The sequence below is a fragment of the Ranitomeya imitator genome, chromosome 4, assembly GCF_032444005.1.
Source record: "Ranitomeya imitator isolate aRanImi1 chromosome 4, aRanImi1.pri, whole genome shotgun sequence".
Classification (NCBI taxonomy): Eukaryota; Metazoa; Chordata; class Amphibia; order Anura; family Dendrobatidae; genus Ranitomeya; species Ranitomeya imitator.
Genome location: NC_091285.1, coordinates 689,476,116 through 689,490,009, shown reverse-complemented (window position 1 = coordinate 689,490,009; position 13,894 = coordinate 689,476,116). Strand labels below are relative to the sequence as shown.

The 13,894-nt window shown below is 47.5% G+C and overlaps 1 protein-coding gene across 1 annotated transcript in view; it reads left to right on the top strand.

Moving 5' to 3' along the window:
* LOC138677371 (very-long-chain 3-oxoacyl-CoA reductase-like) overlaps window positions 1-11,410 on the top strand; it is a 69,132-nt gene extending 57,722 nt beyond the window's left edge. Inside the window, exons 10-11 of the mRNA XM_069767442.1 lie at window positions 11,040-11,189; window positions 11,272-11,410. Of these exons, the coding sequence (XP_069623543.1) occupies window positions 11,040-11,189; window positions 11,272-11,391 (270 nt within the window). The 3' untranslated portion in view covers window positions 11,392-11,410. The remainder of the gene's footprint in view (window positions 1-11,039; window positions 11,190-11,271) is intronic.
* The last annotated feature ends 2,484 nt before the right edge of the window (window positions 11,411-13,894 follow it).

The following is a 13,894-nucleotide window of genomic DNA, read 5'->3' as shown; positions in this document are numbered from 1 at the left end:
TATTACTCCTCTCTGTCATGGGTGAAGCAAGGATACAGACTGAGGGCGGATTCAGGAGATATGGCAAGGTACATGGCCCTGGTGTCTTCACCAGCAGAAGTAATCAGGGGAACAGTGCAAGCTAGAGCTCCCCTAGCGTTAGGCACAAGGAAGGAGCCCCTTTTCCTGGGACACTCGATAACAGAGTTGTGACACTTCCATATGGTAAAATGCATTCCACATGGTCTTCCATATTCTATATTGTGTAATGCACTACCAATAGTCCTCAATACAGCCTAATGCACTCCCCATAGTCCTCCATATAGTAGAATGCACTCCCCATTGTCCTTCATAAAGTATAATGCACTTCTCATAGTCCTCCATATAGTATAAAGCACTCCCCATAATCCTCCATATAGTAGAATGCCCCCATAGTACTTCATATAGTGTAATGAACTTCTCATAGTCCTCCATATAGTATAATGCATGCCCCATAGTCCTCCATACAGTATAATGGACTCCCCACTGTCCTCATTACAGTATGATGCTCTCCCAGTAGTCCTCCATGTAGTGTAATATGCTCCACATAGTCCTCCATACAGTATAATGCACTCCCCATAGTCCTCAATGCAGTATAATCCACACCCCATAGTCCTCCATATCATATAATACACACCCCATAGTCCTCTATACAGTATAATGCACCCTCAATAGTGCTACATATTGTATAATGCACTCCCCACAATCCTACATATAGTATAATGAACTCCCCATAATCCTCCATATATAGTATAATGCACTCTCCATAGTCCTCCATATAGTATAATGTACTCCCCATGGTCCTCCATATAGTATACTGCACGCCCCATAGTCCTCCATTCAGTATAATGCACTCCCCATCGTCCTCATTACAGTATGATGCTCTCCCAATAGTCTTGCAAGCAGTGTAATACACTCCATATACACAGTCCTCCATACAGTATAATGCACTCCCCATAGTCCTCAATGCAGTATAATCCACACCCTATAGTCCTCCATACAGTACAATATAATACACACCCCATAGTCCTCCATACAGTATAATGCATTCCCGATACTCCTACATATTGTATAATGCACTCCCCACAGTCCTACATACAGTATAATATACTCCCCATAATCCTCCATATAGTATAATACACTCCCCATAGTCATCCATATAGTATAATGCACTCCCCATGGTCCTCCATATAGTATAATGCATGCCCCATAGTCCTCCATGCAGTATAATGCACTCCCCGTTGTCCTCCATATAGAATAATGCTCTCCCCACAGACCTCCATACAGTACAATGTACACCCCATAGTTCTCCATATGGTGTAATGCAATCACCATAGTCCTCCATATAATACACACCCCATAGTCCTCCATACAGTATAATGCACTCCCCATAGTCCTACATATAGTATAATGCACTCCCCAAAGTCCTACATATAGTATAATGCACTCACCATAGTCCTAAATATAGTTTAATGCACTCCCCATAGTTCTCCATATAATATAATTCACTGCCAGTAGTCCTCCATATAGTATAATGCACGCCCCATAGTCCTCCATACAGTATAATGCACTCCCTATCATCCTCATTACAGTATGATGCTCTCCCAATAGTCCTCCATGTCATGTAATACACTCAACATAGTCCTCCATACAGTATAATGCACTCCCCATAGTCCTCAACTCAGTATAATCCACACCCCATAGTCCTCCATATCATATAATACACACTGCATAGTCCTCCATACAGTATAATGCATTCCCGATAGTCAAACATATTGTATAATACACTCCCCATAGTCCTACATACAGTATAATGCACTCCCCTTAATCCTCCACATGGTATAATGCACTCCCCATAGTCCTCCATATAGTATAATGCACTCCCTATGGTCCTCCATATAGTGTAATGCATGCCCCATAGTCCTCCATACAGTATAATGCACTCCCTATCGTCCTCCATATAGTATAATGCACTCCCCATCGTCCTCCATACAGTATAATGCACACCCCATAGTTCTCCATATGGTGTAATGCAATCTCCATAGTCCTCCATATAATAGACACCCCATAGTCCTCCTGTCTCAAATCACAGGGAGGATATCTTTATCATCCCCTCTCACACTAATATGTCATGAACCAGGGTTGTTTGGTTGCCCCAGTTCTTTCTGAAGGGGATTTATCTATATCCCACTTCCCAGTTCCGGATTGGAACTTGCAGCTCTCTGGCTCCCCCTTTTGGGCCTGTCGCTGGGCAACATGGACTTTCAACTCCCTCCAAAGGTTTTCTATGGGGTTGAGATTTGGAGACTGGCTAGGCCACTCCAGGCCCTTCATATGCTTCTTACGAAGCCACTGCTTCATTGCCCTAGTGGTTAGCTTGGGATCACTATCATGCTGAAAGACCCATCCATATTTCATCTTCAATGCCTTTGCTGATGGAAGGTTTGCACTCAAAATATCACGATACATGGCACCATTCTTTCTTTCATGTACATAGATCAGTCGTCCTGGTCCCTTTGCAGAGAAACAGCCCCAATAACAAATAAAAAAGGATTAAAGTTGAAAAAAAACCACAGTTCTCTAATATCATTTCAGATCATGGCAAACCATGTGGCTGGGGGAGGGGCGAACATCAGAGTGCATCGGAGCAGTTTGCAGAGCAGCTGTTAGCTCTTTTCCTGGGCAAAGACTCACTCAAAACTCAGCAGGGTTAAGATATGCCCTCTGGTCGTGACATCATGGAGTGGTCTGAATACGCCCCTTTCTTAACATTATGAAAAGCCATTTTTACACATATTTTGGCATGTGAACCTCGTAGCAGAAAGACAAAGTTATCACTATGCTCAGCAAGTCCTGGAGGTTAATTTAAGTGGAAACACATCTTGGCTAGGAGCCCCAGTTAAGCAATAATGCATGTCTCACTTTCGGCTAAGTGCTGGGCTCCCCAACCCACCAGTTAGGAGCTCTGTCCCTGCGGTTTCCGGAAATATGAACAGCCTATTTCTGTGACTATCCTGTTTCGATATATTTGGTCTTAAAGGACCACTGTAACTACACAAAGGAATTGCCATGCTTTGCTACTCTTTATTTTTGGCTTCACAGTGACAAAGACATTCCTGGGGAGGGGGAAAAAGAGTGGCTTAAAATTCCAGCCTGTTCTGGCAGGCAGAGAGGAAAGGGGTGTCAGAGCCCACAGCGTGTGTCTGGAACCATGGCACCTTCTGAAAAATTACGCCGAACATGGCATTTTTTACATTATAGTGACACCTCCACCTTTTGGATTGCGCTACGGAGGCAGGACCTCTCGGTACTCCTCTATGCGCACCTTGACAGATTCACCCCGGTGGGACAACCCATCTGCCTTGCCATGCTCGCTGCCTTTTTTGTGTTTCACAGTAAAGTCATGCTGTTGGAGGGCAAGGCTCCAGCGTAGCAACCTTCCATTGGTTCCACACATGGCGTGTAGCCAGCGCAGAGGGTTGTGGTCAGTCATCACAGTGAAGGTGCGACCGTACAGGTAGGGCTGCAAACATTGCAGGATCCAGACAATGGTCAGACACTCTTTCTTGATGGTGGAATAGGCCACTTCCCTCGGCAGAAGCTTCCGGCTCAGGTACAACACGGGGTGCTCTTGGTTCCCCGAGTTGACCTGGCTGAGCACAGCACCGAATCCAAACTCACTGGTGTCGGTCTGCATCAGGAACGGAGGACTGCTGTAAACTGCTTTTTAACACAGTAGAGTTGCACAGGGCTGTTTTCAAAGCCTGGAGGGCCCCCTCACAGCCATCTGTCCAGTTGACTGTTTGGGGTAGCTTCTTCTTGGTGAGGTCCGTCAAAGTTTTTGCCAGGCTACTATAGTTTTGTACAAAGTGCCTATAGAACCCTGCAGTGCCCAGGAAGGTCATCACCTGCTTCTTGGTCCTGAAGGTGGGCCAGGACGCGATTGCATCCACTTTCCCAGGCTCTGGCCTCATGGAGTTCCCGTCTACCCGGTGCCCAGATAGTGGACCTCTCTCATGCCCATCTGGCACTTCCCTGGCTTGATGGTTTGACCTGCTTGAATTCACCTGAGCACCTCCTGTAGATGCTAAAGGTGTTCATCCCAGGAGGAACTGAAGATGGCAATGATCTGCCAGTATCCCCGACTCAGATCCATTATGGACAGATATTTGGCACCAGCTAACCGCTCAAGCAGCTCAATGCTCAGCATTGGGTGCGCGTCAGAGGCTGTGATGGCGTTGAGCCCCCTGTAGTCCACGAAGAACCGGGTGGTCCAATCCTTCTTTGGCGCGAGGACTACAGGTGAGGCCCATGCACTTTTGGACCGTTGAATCACCCCCAGCTGTAACATCTCATAGATCTCCTGGCGCATGGGGTTCAGTTAGTTAGGCGCTTGCCTCCACGTCATTAATGGACCCACCAGCCTTGGCTTGTGCCAGCATGTCCAGGAGGGGGTCTTCCTTGCCATCTTCAGGCAGGCTGCAGAGCGGTAAGAGGTAGGCTTCACGTTCGTGATGAGCCTTCATCATATTGATGTGAAAGGACTTTCGCCTACCCCGAGCATGGTCAAGCGTGACCACTTATGGGACTGGGTTGAGCTGTTGGTGGACGACGTACAGGCCTTCCCAGGCTGCCTGAAGCTTATCCTTTGGTATGGGGACCAACACCCACACCTTTTGACCCAGCTGGTAGGTCCGCTCCCAGGTGTTCTGGTCATACCAGTGCAAGCGCATGACATACTCCACTATGGACACTTCAGAAGGGTTCGGCTCCTCTTCCCAGGATTCCCTTACCAACCCAAGGGGTCTCCGGATTGGCCTCCTATACAGGAGCTCAAAGAGGGAGAACCCCGTCAAGGCCTGCGGAACCTCTCGGTAAGCGAATAGCAGGTGTGGGAGGTACCGCTCCCAGTCGCGTCCTTGGGTCTCAACCAGTATTAATATCATTATTTATTATTATTACAGCGCCATTTATTCCATGGAGCTTTACATGTGAGGAGGGGTATACATAATAAAAACAAGTACAATAATCTTGAACAATACAAGTCACAACTGGTACAGGAGGAGAGAGGACCCTGCCCGCAAGGGCTCACAATCTTCAAGGGATGGGTGAGGATACAGTAGGTAAGGATAGAGCTGGTCGTGCAGTGGTTTGGTCGATCAGTGATTACTGCAGGTTGTAGGCTTGTCGGAAGAGGTGAGTCTTCAGGTTCTTTTTGAAGGTTTCGATGGTAGGTGAGAGTCTGATATGTTGTGGTAGAGAGTTCCAGAGTAGGGGTGATACGCAAGAGAAATCTTGTATGCGATTGTGGGAAGAGGAGATAAGAGGGGAGTAGAGAAGGAGATCTTGTGAGGATCGGAGGTTGCGTGCAGGAAAGTACCGGGAGACGAGGTCACAGATGTATGGAGGAGACAGGTTGTGGATAGCTTTGTATGTCATGGTTAGGCTTTTGTTCTGGAGTCTCTGGGTAATGGGGAGCCAGTGAAGGGATTGACAGAGCGGAGAGGCCGGGAAATAGAAGGGGACAGGTGGATTAGTCGGGTAGCTGAGTTTATAATAGATTGGAGGGGTGCGAGAGTGTTCGAGGGGAGGCCACAGAGCAGGAGGTTACAGTAGTTGAGGTGGGAGATGATGAGGGCATGGACTAGGGTTTTTGCAGATTCTTGGTTTAGAAATGTACGGATCCGTGAAATATTTTTGAGTTGAAGGCAGCAAGAAGTGGAAAGGGCTTGGATATGCGGTTTGAAGGAGAGATCAGTGTCAAGGATTACCCCGAGACAGCGAGCTTGTGGGACTGGCGAGAGTGGGTAGCCGTTTACTGTAATGGATAGGTTCGTTGGGGGGGTCGTGTGGGATGGGGAAAAGACAATGAATTCTGTTTTGTCCATGTTAGGTTTTAGAAATCTAGCGGAGAAGAAGGATGAAATAGCGGATAGACATTGAGGGATTCTGCTTAGTAGGGTGGTGATATCTGGTCCAGAGATGTAGATCGGTGTGTCATCAGCATAGAGAAGATACTGAAAACCGTGAGATTCTATGAGCTGTCCCAGGCCAAAAGTGTAAATGGAGAAGAGCAGGGGCCCTAGAACTGAACCTTGCGGGACTCTGACAGATAGGGGGCGAAGTGAGGAGGTGGTGTGTGAATGGGAGACGCTGAATGTTCAGTCAGTTAGGTATGACGAGATCCAGGATAGGGCCAAGTCTGTGATTCCAAGGGATGAGAGGGTCTGTAGTAATAGGGAATGGTCCACTGTGTCAAAGGCAGAGGACAGGTCCAGGAGGAGGAGGATAGAGTAGTGTCGCTTGCTCTTGTGGGTCCCTTGATCGGTAAGCATCTTCTTGGGAAATCCTACCCATGAAAAGATGGCCAGAAGTGGATCCGCCACCTTATCAGCACTAGTTGAGGACAGAGCCACTGCCTCTGGGTACCGTGTAGCGTAGTCTACCAGAGTGAGGATGTATTGCTTTCCAGAGCTGCTGGGGACAGCCAGCGGGCCCACAATGTCCACCGTGATCCTCTGGAAAAGCTCCTCTATCACTGGCAAAGGGATCAGGGGAGCCTTAAGAGCAGGCCCTGCCTTCCCCACTCTTTGGCAGGTGATACAAGAGCGGCAGTGGTTTGTCACATTTGTCCCCATCTTGAGCCAATAGAAGTGTTGAGACAGCCGGGCCTTAGTTTTGCTGATCCCCAAGTGTCCAGCGAGTGGAATCTCATGGGCAATCCGCTACAACTCACCCCTGAATTGGTACGGGACGACCAGCTGTCTTTCCCACTCCCAAGCCTTTTGGGATTGACCGGGTACTGTCTCCCGTTACAACCTCCCTCGTTCCCAGAACACCCTCTCCTTATCAATCACGGAGGTAGGGGTCTTGGTGAGGTGTCTCAAAGCAGCCTGGAACTCCTGGCTAGGGGCAGCCAGAAGTGATGTCAGGGTCCCTCCCCCATGGGAACCCTCTGGGACCTGCTCTGAGTCCATCTCTGGTTCAGTCACCCCTGTGACTGAGGAGGGTCCAGAAGGCAGAACGTTATCTGCTTTCCCGGCATTCTAACTCCGGGTGACAGCAGCTACGTAGGCTGTCTCCCTGGGGATTTCCACAGACCAATCAGCCGGCGTTGCTATGGGTTTTACCTCCCAATCCACCCACAACATCCCAGGAGCAGTGCTACTTATGGGGCAGTTACCTTCATCTGTGACACTGGTCAGTTGCACGGCATCACTTTCCTCACGGTCCCCATGCATCTCCCCATTTCCCTTTGCACCATCACTTGCTCCTGTTAGGGCTTCCTCAGCCATCCCACCCCGCAGAGTGATATTGCTGAGCACTCCGGCACCTGTGAACATATCATCCTTAGGAAATAAATGGTTAGCAGGTAAAGCATGCACATTTACATCATCAGCATCATCAGTATTTCCTCGGCATTTTCAGAAAAATGGTTATCCGGTACATCATTAATCGGTAAAGCATTGTCAGGTAGCACATGCAATTTCCCATCACTATCATCAGCATTTGATCGGGGAGGGGAGTCAGGGACATAATATGCAACCATCCGCCCCAAATCAGTCCCCAATGAAACATCAGTGGGCAAGTTATCGGACAGCCCCACTTCCTTCACCCCGCTCCCGGCACCCCAATCTATATACACCCGAGCCATTGGTAGGGGACAGCGGATGCCCCCAATCCCGGTGACAGTCAGGGTTTTCCCCGGAATATTCTCTTCAGGGGCCGCCAGTTCGGGTCGGATGAGGGTTCGTTCAGCAACGGTGTCCTTGAGGCCTTTGGCGACATGGCCCCCCACGGTGACGTGCTGCACGTTGTCATAGACCCTCCCAACCACACCACCCACCAAAAGAACTCCTGCATCAGGCCCTGCGTCCTTGACAGGGAGGTTCTTCTGCTTTCCTGGACACGTGGCGCTGATATGACAAGTCCGATTGCAGGAAAAACACTTGCGAGGGTCGGATGTAGGCCTGGTGTTGTTGGCAAACGGGACAGGACCTCCGGTGAATCGGCTGGCAGGGGTATTGGGGTTGGTTTCAGGCTCACCCCACTCCAGCTGGCAGTGACTGGTTTCTGCACATCCGGTCTCCGGTTGGCCTCATAGGCATCAGCCATCTGCGCTGCTTTAGTCACGTCTTTGGGCTCTCGGTCCATCATGAACTGTTGCACCTCAGCTGGGCAAAAATGTAAGAACTGGTCTTTGATCATCAGGTCCCGCAGCTGTGCAAAGGTGGTCACTGACAGTCATTGGGTCCACTGGTCAAAGTGGGTCCCGAGTCCATGTGCCACATCGCTGTAACTGTCGTGTGGGCCACGTTGGAGGTTCTGGAACTTTCTAGGGTAAACCTCAGGTGTACGCAGGCACTTTGTTATCAGGGCCTGCTTGATGGCCTCATAGTCTTTATCTTGGTCTGGTGGGAGAGATGGAAACGCCTCCAGAGCTTTGCCTTTTAGCCCTGGGGTCAGGTATCACAAATTTGGTTACAGTGAGTAAGGGAACAGAGGCAGGTGAAGATAAGGTCCAGTGTGTGACCATTTTTGTGAGTGGCCACAGAGGACCATTGAGTGAGGCTGAAGGAGGCAGTGAGCAATAAAAGTTTAGAGGCAGCTGAGGTGGAAGTATCAATGGGGATATTGAAGTCACCCATGATAATAGTGGGGATGTCAGCAGAGAGGAAATGAAGTAGCCAGGTGCTGAAGTGGTCGAGAAAGGTGGAGATGGCTAGTTTTGGGGGCGGTAGATGACAGCCAGCTGGAGGTTGGAGGGAGAGTAGATGCAGATGAAGTGCACCTCAAACGAGTGAAGAGTAGCGGAGGGTGGTAGTGGAATTGGGGTAAAGGAGCAGGTATCGGACAGGAGCAAGCCAACTCCTCCACCATGTTTGTTGGTGGGGCGAGTGGTGTGAGAGAGATGGAATCCACGGTAGGAAAGTGCAGCTGGAGAGGCTGAGTCAGAGGGGGTGAGCCAGGTTTCAGGGATGCCAAGGAAGGAAAGTTTGTTGGTGAAAAAGAGGTCATGGATAAACGGCAGTTTGTTGCAGACAGAGTGTTCCATAGTGCTCCAGGTAAGGGGACGGGGGTTGGGGGGGGCTGGATGAATGGGTATGAGGTTATCATCACTTCAAAAACATGTAGAGGATCGTGGTAGGGTGTTCGAAATGAGTGTGGGGATGTGTTGAGGAGGGCCAGGATTTGGAGATACGTCGCCAGCAATGAGGAGTAGTAAACAGAGCGTCAGAAGGTGGGAGCAGGATAGGACATGATGTGGCCGTGCGTGTCTGGAGAAAAAGGATTGTATGGGGAGGAACAGTTGTGAGGAGAAGGTGAGATGGCATGGGAAGATGGAGTGGAAAATTACTTGTTCCTTACTAGGTGGGGAGATTACAGGAGGTAGGGGAAAATAGAGTAGTATTGGGGTGAAAGTGAAAAGAAACCGTAACATTGCAGTGGTTTTATATTCAGTTACCTTACAGTCAATTCCAGTCCAATTGTAGTCTAATTCAGAGTAGTATAAATAGAAATCTGTAATTTGAAAGATGGAATTTGGAAGATGGCTGGAGCAGACTACGAATATATCTGGGACTAAGGACAATCAGGTGTGAGTAGTCCTCCATAAAGTATAATGCACTACCCCATAGTCCTCCATATAGTATAATGCTCTCCCTATAGTCCTCCATATAGTATAATGCACTCCCCATGGTCCTGCATATAGGGTAATGCGCTCCCCATAGCCCTCATTACAGTATGATGCTCTCCCCATAGCCCGCCATACAGTATAATACACTCCCCATAGTACTCCATATAGTGTAATGCACTCCTTATAGTCCTCATTACAGTATGATGCTCTCTCCATAGTCCTCCGCACAGTACAATGCACTCCCCATAGTCCTCCATATAGTATAATTCACGCCCCAGTTTTCCATACAGTATAATGCACTCTCCAAAGTTTTCCATATAATATAATGCACTCTACATAGTCCTCCATACAGTATAATGCAGTCCCCATAGTCCTCCATACAGCATACTGTTCTCACTAAAGTCCTCTATATACTATAATGTTTATGCCCATAGTGATCCATACAGTATAATGCACCCCATAGCCCTCCATACAGTATAATGCACTCCCCATAGTCCTCCATACAGTATAATGCACTCCACATAGTCCTCCATACAGTATAATGCACCCCCATAGTGCTTCATACAGTATAATGCATCCAATTCTCCTCTATACAGTCTAATGTACTTCTCATAGTCCTACATATAGTATAATGCACTCCCATAGTCCTCCATACTGTATTATGCACACCACATAAAAAAATACAGTACTCTCCTCCTTGTTCCCCCGCTGCACTGGGCTCTGCATTAAGCATTCTGAAGTGGCTGCCCATCTTAGCACAGCCAACGCCGAAGAGTTTAAATGTATTGGCACACTGCTGCTGCTCTTGATGTGACTGCCGACCATAAAGTCCAATCTTAGAACTGTGAAAAATAAATGCTATTTATTAATTGCAGTAATGCACAGATCACAATAAGAACAACAGATCAATGTATACAAAGAGTTCATTAAAAACAAGGCCGCACTCCCAGATAAGAAAGTTGGCCATAAATAATAAGCTGAAATGCGGCCAATAACAAGGTGCCAATCTCGAAGTAATACCATTTTTTTTTATTAGTAAAGTGCATACAGGGAGGTGTATGGGATAGATATCATGCAAATAAAGTGATTAGGTGCAAACAAAACAACTCCAGTGAAAAACAAGTTTACAAAGGGAATTAAAGTGAATCCATGGTGTAGATATGAATAATGTATATAAAATCAATCCAAAAGTGGAAGAAAATAGTAATGCTTACAAAAGTGATATGGATCTCACTCTCCTGGATGGCGTCCTCCCCAACGCGCGTTTTGGCGCGCTGCATAGTGAGTGCAGCTCTGGAAGTGACTGGAGATAAAAGCACTTTGTAACAGTAAAGCAGTGAATAAACTTGCAGCAGTTCTTACTCCGTCCCCTCTGTCCCCGCAGTCTGTTCTGCCGTACTTGGTGTCCACGAATATGACCCTAAATGTGCAGCCCAACATTCTCGTGAAGAACAGCGACGACTACGTCAGGGAGGCTCTGAACACGGTGGGCTACACACACCGCACCAACGGCTGCCTCTCCCACTCCATCCAGGTACCAGACCACCCTCTCTGCATACTGTCCTTGCGCTGTGCTCTGGGGGGTTCACATACTTACACTTGTCTTTTCTTTTCAGAATTATTTCCTGGACCTGATAATAACGGAAACCTTCATGAATTCCAAAATTTGTCGTTTTCTTGGTGGATGTGTCATGAACAGAATTGTCGAAATGATGACAAACAACAAAAGCCAATAATAAAGGATGATGGAAGTTGCACCGTGTACTGTCCCTGTGCGCAAAATGTTAGAGAATTGCATTAAAACAAAAATTATACCCTAAGGATTAAGACTAAACATTATTCCAGCACGAAGGGCAAGGACACCTGAACTATTGCACAAGTGGCGGAATGAGCTATTCGAGAGTTCAGTAAGATTTATGCAGATCCTCTTACAAGAGGAGAAAAATACGTTTGATAGAACAAGCAGGAGGCTTACGGAACTAATAGACGGTATTACCAAACATAGAAGTGATCCTGACTTTAATAGAAGGGAATCAACCCTTCAGACTAATATAGAAAAATTTCAAGCCGATATTAAGGAAAGGAAGCATACGCAATTTAATCTGGGCAGTTGTGACAACAGAGGACAACAGAGTGTTTAGTTTTTTTTATTGGAGGAGAATCTGTCTCAATAGGCGGAAGCTCCAAGTGTGTCATCATCAGGTATTGAGACATCAGACAGTGAAAGGAGCGAGTCCTTTAGGAAGACAGGTGGTAATACAACAAGCCCAGCATTCAGGCCCCGTAGAGATAGATGGGGGAGGTCAGGAAAGAAGAGATGTGCTCCATCAAGAGGTGGAATGGGCCATCAAACATCTTTTTCGGGTCATTCCGCCACATCTGGATCATCAGCTGCGTCCTCCTCCTCTTTTTTAGAGAGGCGGGCGTTCCCTTATCAACTAAGGGAGCGACAAGGGGCCCCTCGCTACTAAAGAGTAAAAATGACGAGAATAGGATAGTTAATTTATCATCTGATGTTTTGTCTGATGTGGAGAGGACAGTTCTTGATAGGGGTTTGGGTTTTGTTCCAACTAATAGATTTAATGAATTTGAATGTGTTTAAGGATATGAACCTCTTTGCTCGGAAATTGAAATGGAAGACATTTTTCAAAAGCCATGATCACGCTGAATGCATGACCTTGGGTATTGATATGACTGAACTATCAGATGTCAGGATTTTAACCGGCATGTTGGAAGAGAGCTCTAGACCAATAGGAGCAGGTCCATTTACCAACTTACCGTATATATGAGTATAAGCCGAGATTTTCAGCCCCAAAAAATGGGCTGAAAGTGCCCCTCTCGGCTTATACTCGAGTCATGGAAGGCGGGGGGGGGGGCGGAGCGACGCCTGTCAAATACTCACCTGCTCCCGGCGCTCCTGACGCGGTCCCCGCATGTCCCACGGTCTTCGGGCACGGCAGCTTCTTCCCCTGTTCGGCTGTCACTGGTACCGCTCATTAAAGATATGAATATGGACTCCGCTCCCATAGGGGTGGAGCCGCATATTCATTACTGTAATGAGCGGGGCCACGTGACCGCTCACTACAGGAAGAAGCTGCCGCTCCCAGAGACGTGGGACGTGCGGGCACCGCGTCAGGAGCGCCGGGAGCAGGTGAGTATTTCATATTCACCTTTCCGCGTTCCACCGCCGCCTCGTCTTCCGCGTCCTCTGCAGTGACTGTGCAGGTCAGGGAGCGCGATGACGTATTAGTGTGCGCGCCGCCCTCTGCCTGAACAGTCAGTGCGAAGAGACGGGACGCTGAGGAGCAGTGACGAAGGGTGAGTATGCCTTTTTTTTTTTTTTTTTTTAGTGCAGCAGCATTACATGTGGCTATATGGAGCGTCTATGGGGCCATAAAGAACTGCATGGAGCATTATATGGGGCATCTATGGGGCCATAGCTGCATGGAGCATTATATGGAGCATCTATGGGGCCATAACTGCATGGAGCATTATATGGGGCATCTATGGGGCCATAAAGAACTGCATGGAGCATTATATGGAGCATCTATGGGGCCATAAAGAACTGCATGAAGCATTATATGGAGCATCTATGGGGCCATAACTGCATGGAGCATTATATGGGGCATCTATGGGGCCATAAAGAACTGCATGAATCATTATATGGAGCATCTATGGGGCCATAACTGCATGGAGCATTATATGGGGCATCTATGGGGCCATAACTGCATGAAGCATTATATGGAGCATTATATGGAGCCATAAAGAACTGCATGGAGCATTATATGGGGCATTACATGGGGCCATAAAGAACTGCATGGAGCATTATATGGAGCATCTATGGGGACATAACTGCATGGAGCATTATATGGGGCATCTATGGGGCCATAATGAACATGTAGCATTATATGGAGCATAACACGGGGCCATAATGAACTGCATGGAGCATTATATGGGGCTCCTGATTCAATATGGATATTCAAAAACACTTAACCTACTGATGTCTCAATTAATTTTACTTTTATTGGTATCTATTTTTATTTTTGACATTTACCGATAGCTGCTGCATTTCCTACCCTAGGCTTATACTCGAGTCATTAAGTTTTCCCAGTTTTTTGTTGCAAATTTAGGGGGGTCGGCTTATACTAGGGTCGGCTTATACTCCAGTATATACGGTAAAACCTAGTAGTACAAGGATGCCCCCTTGTCCATGAACACGAGTATTGATATATTTATGCA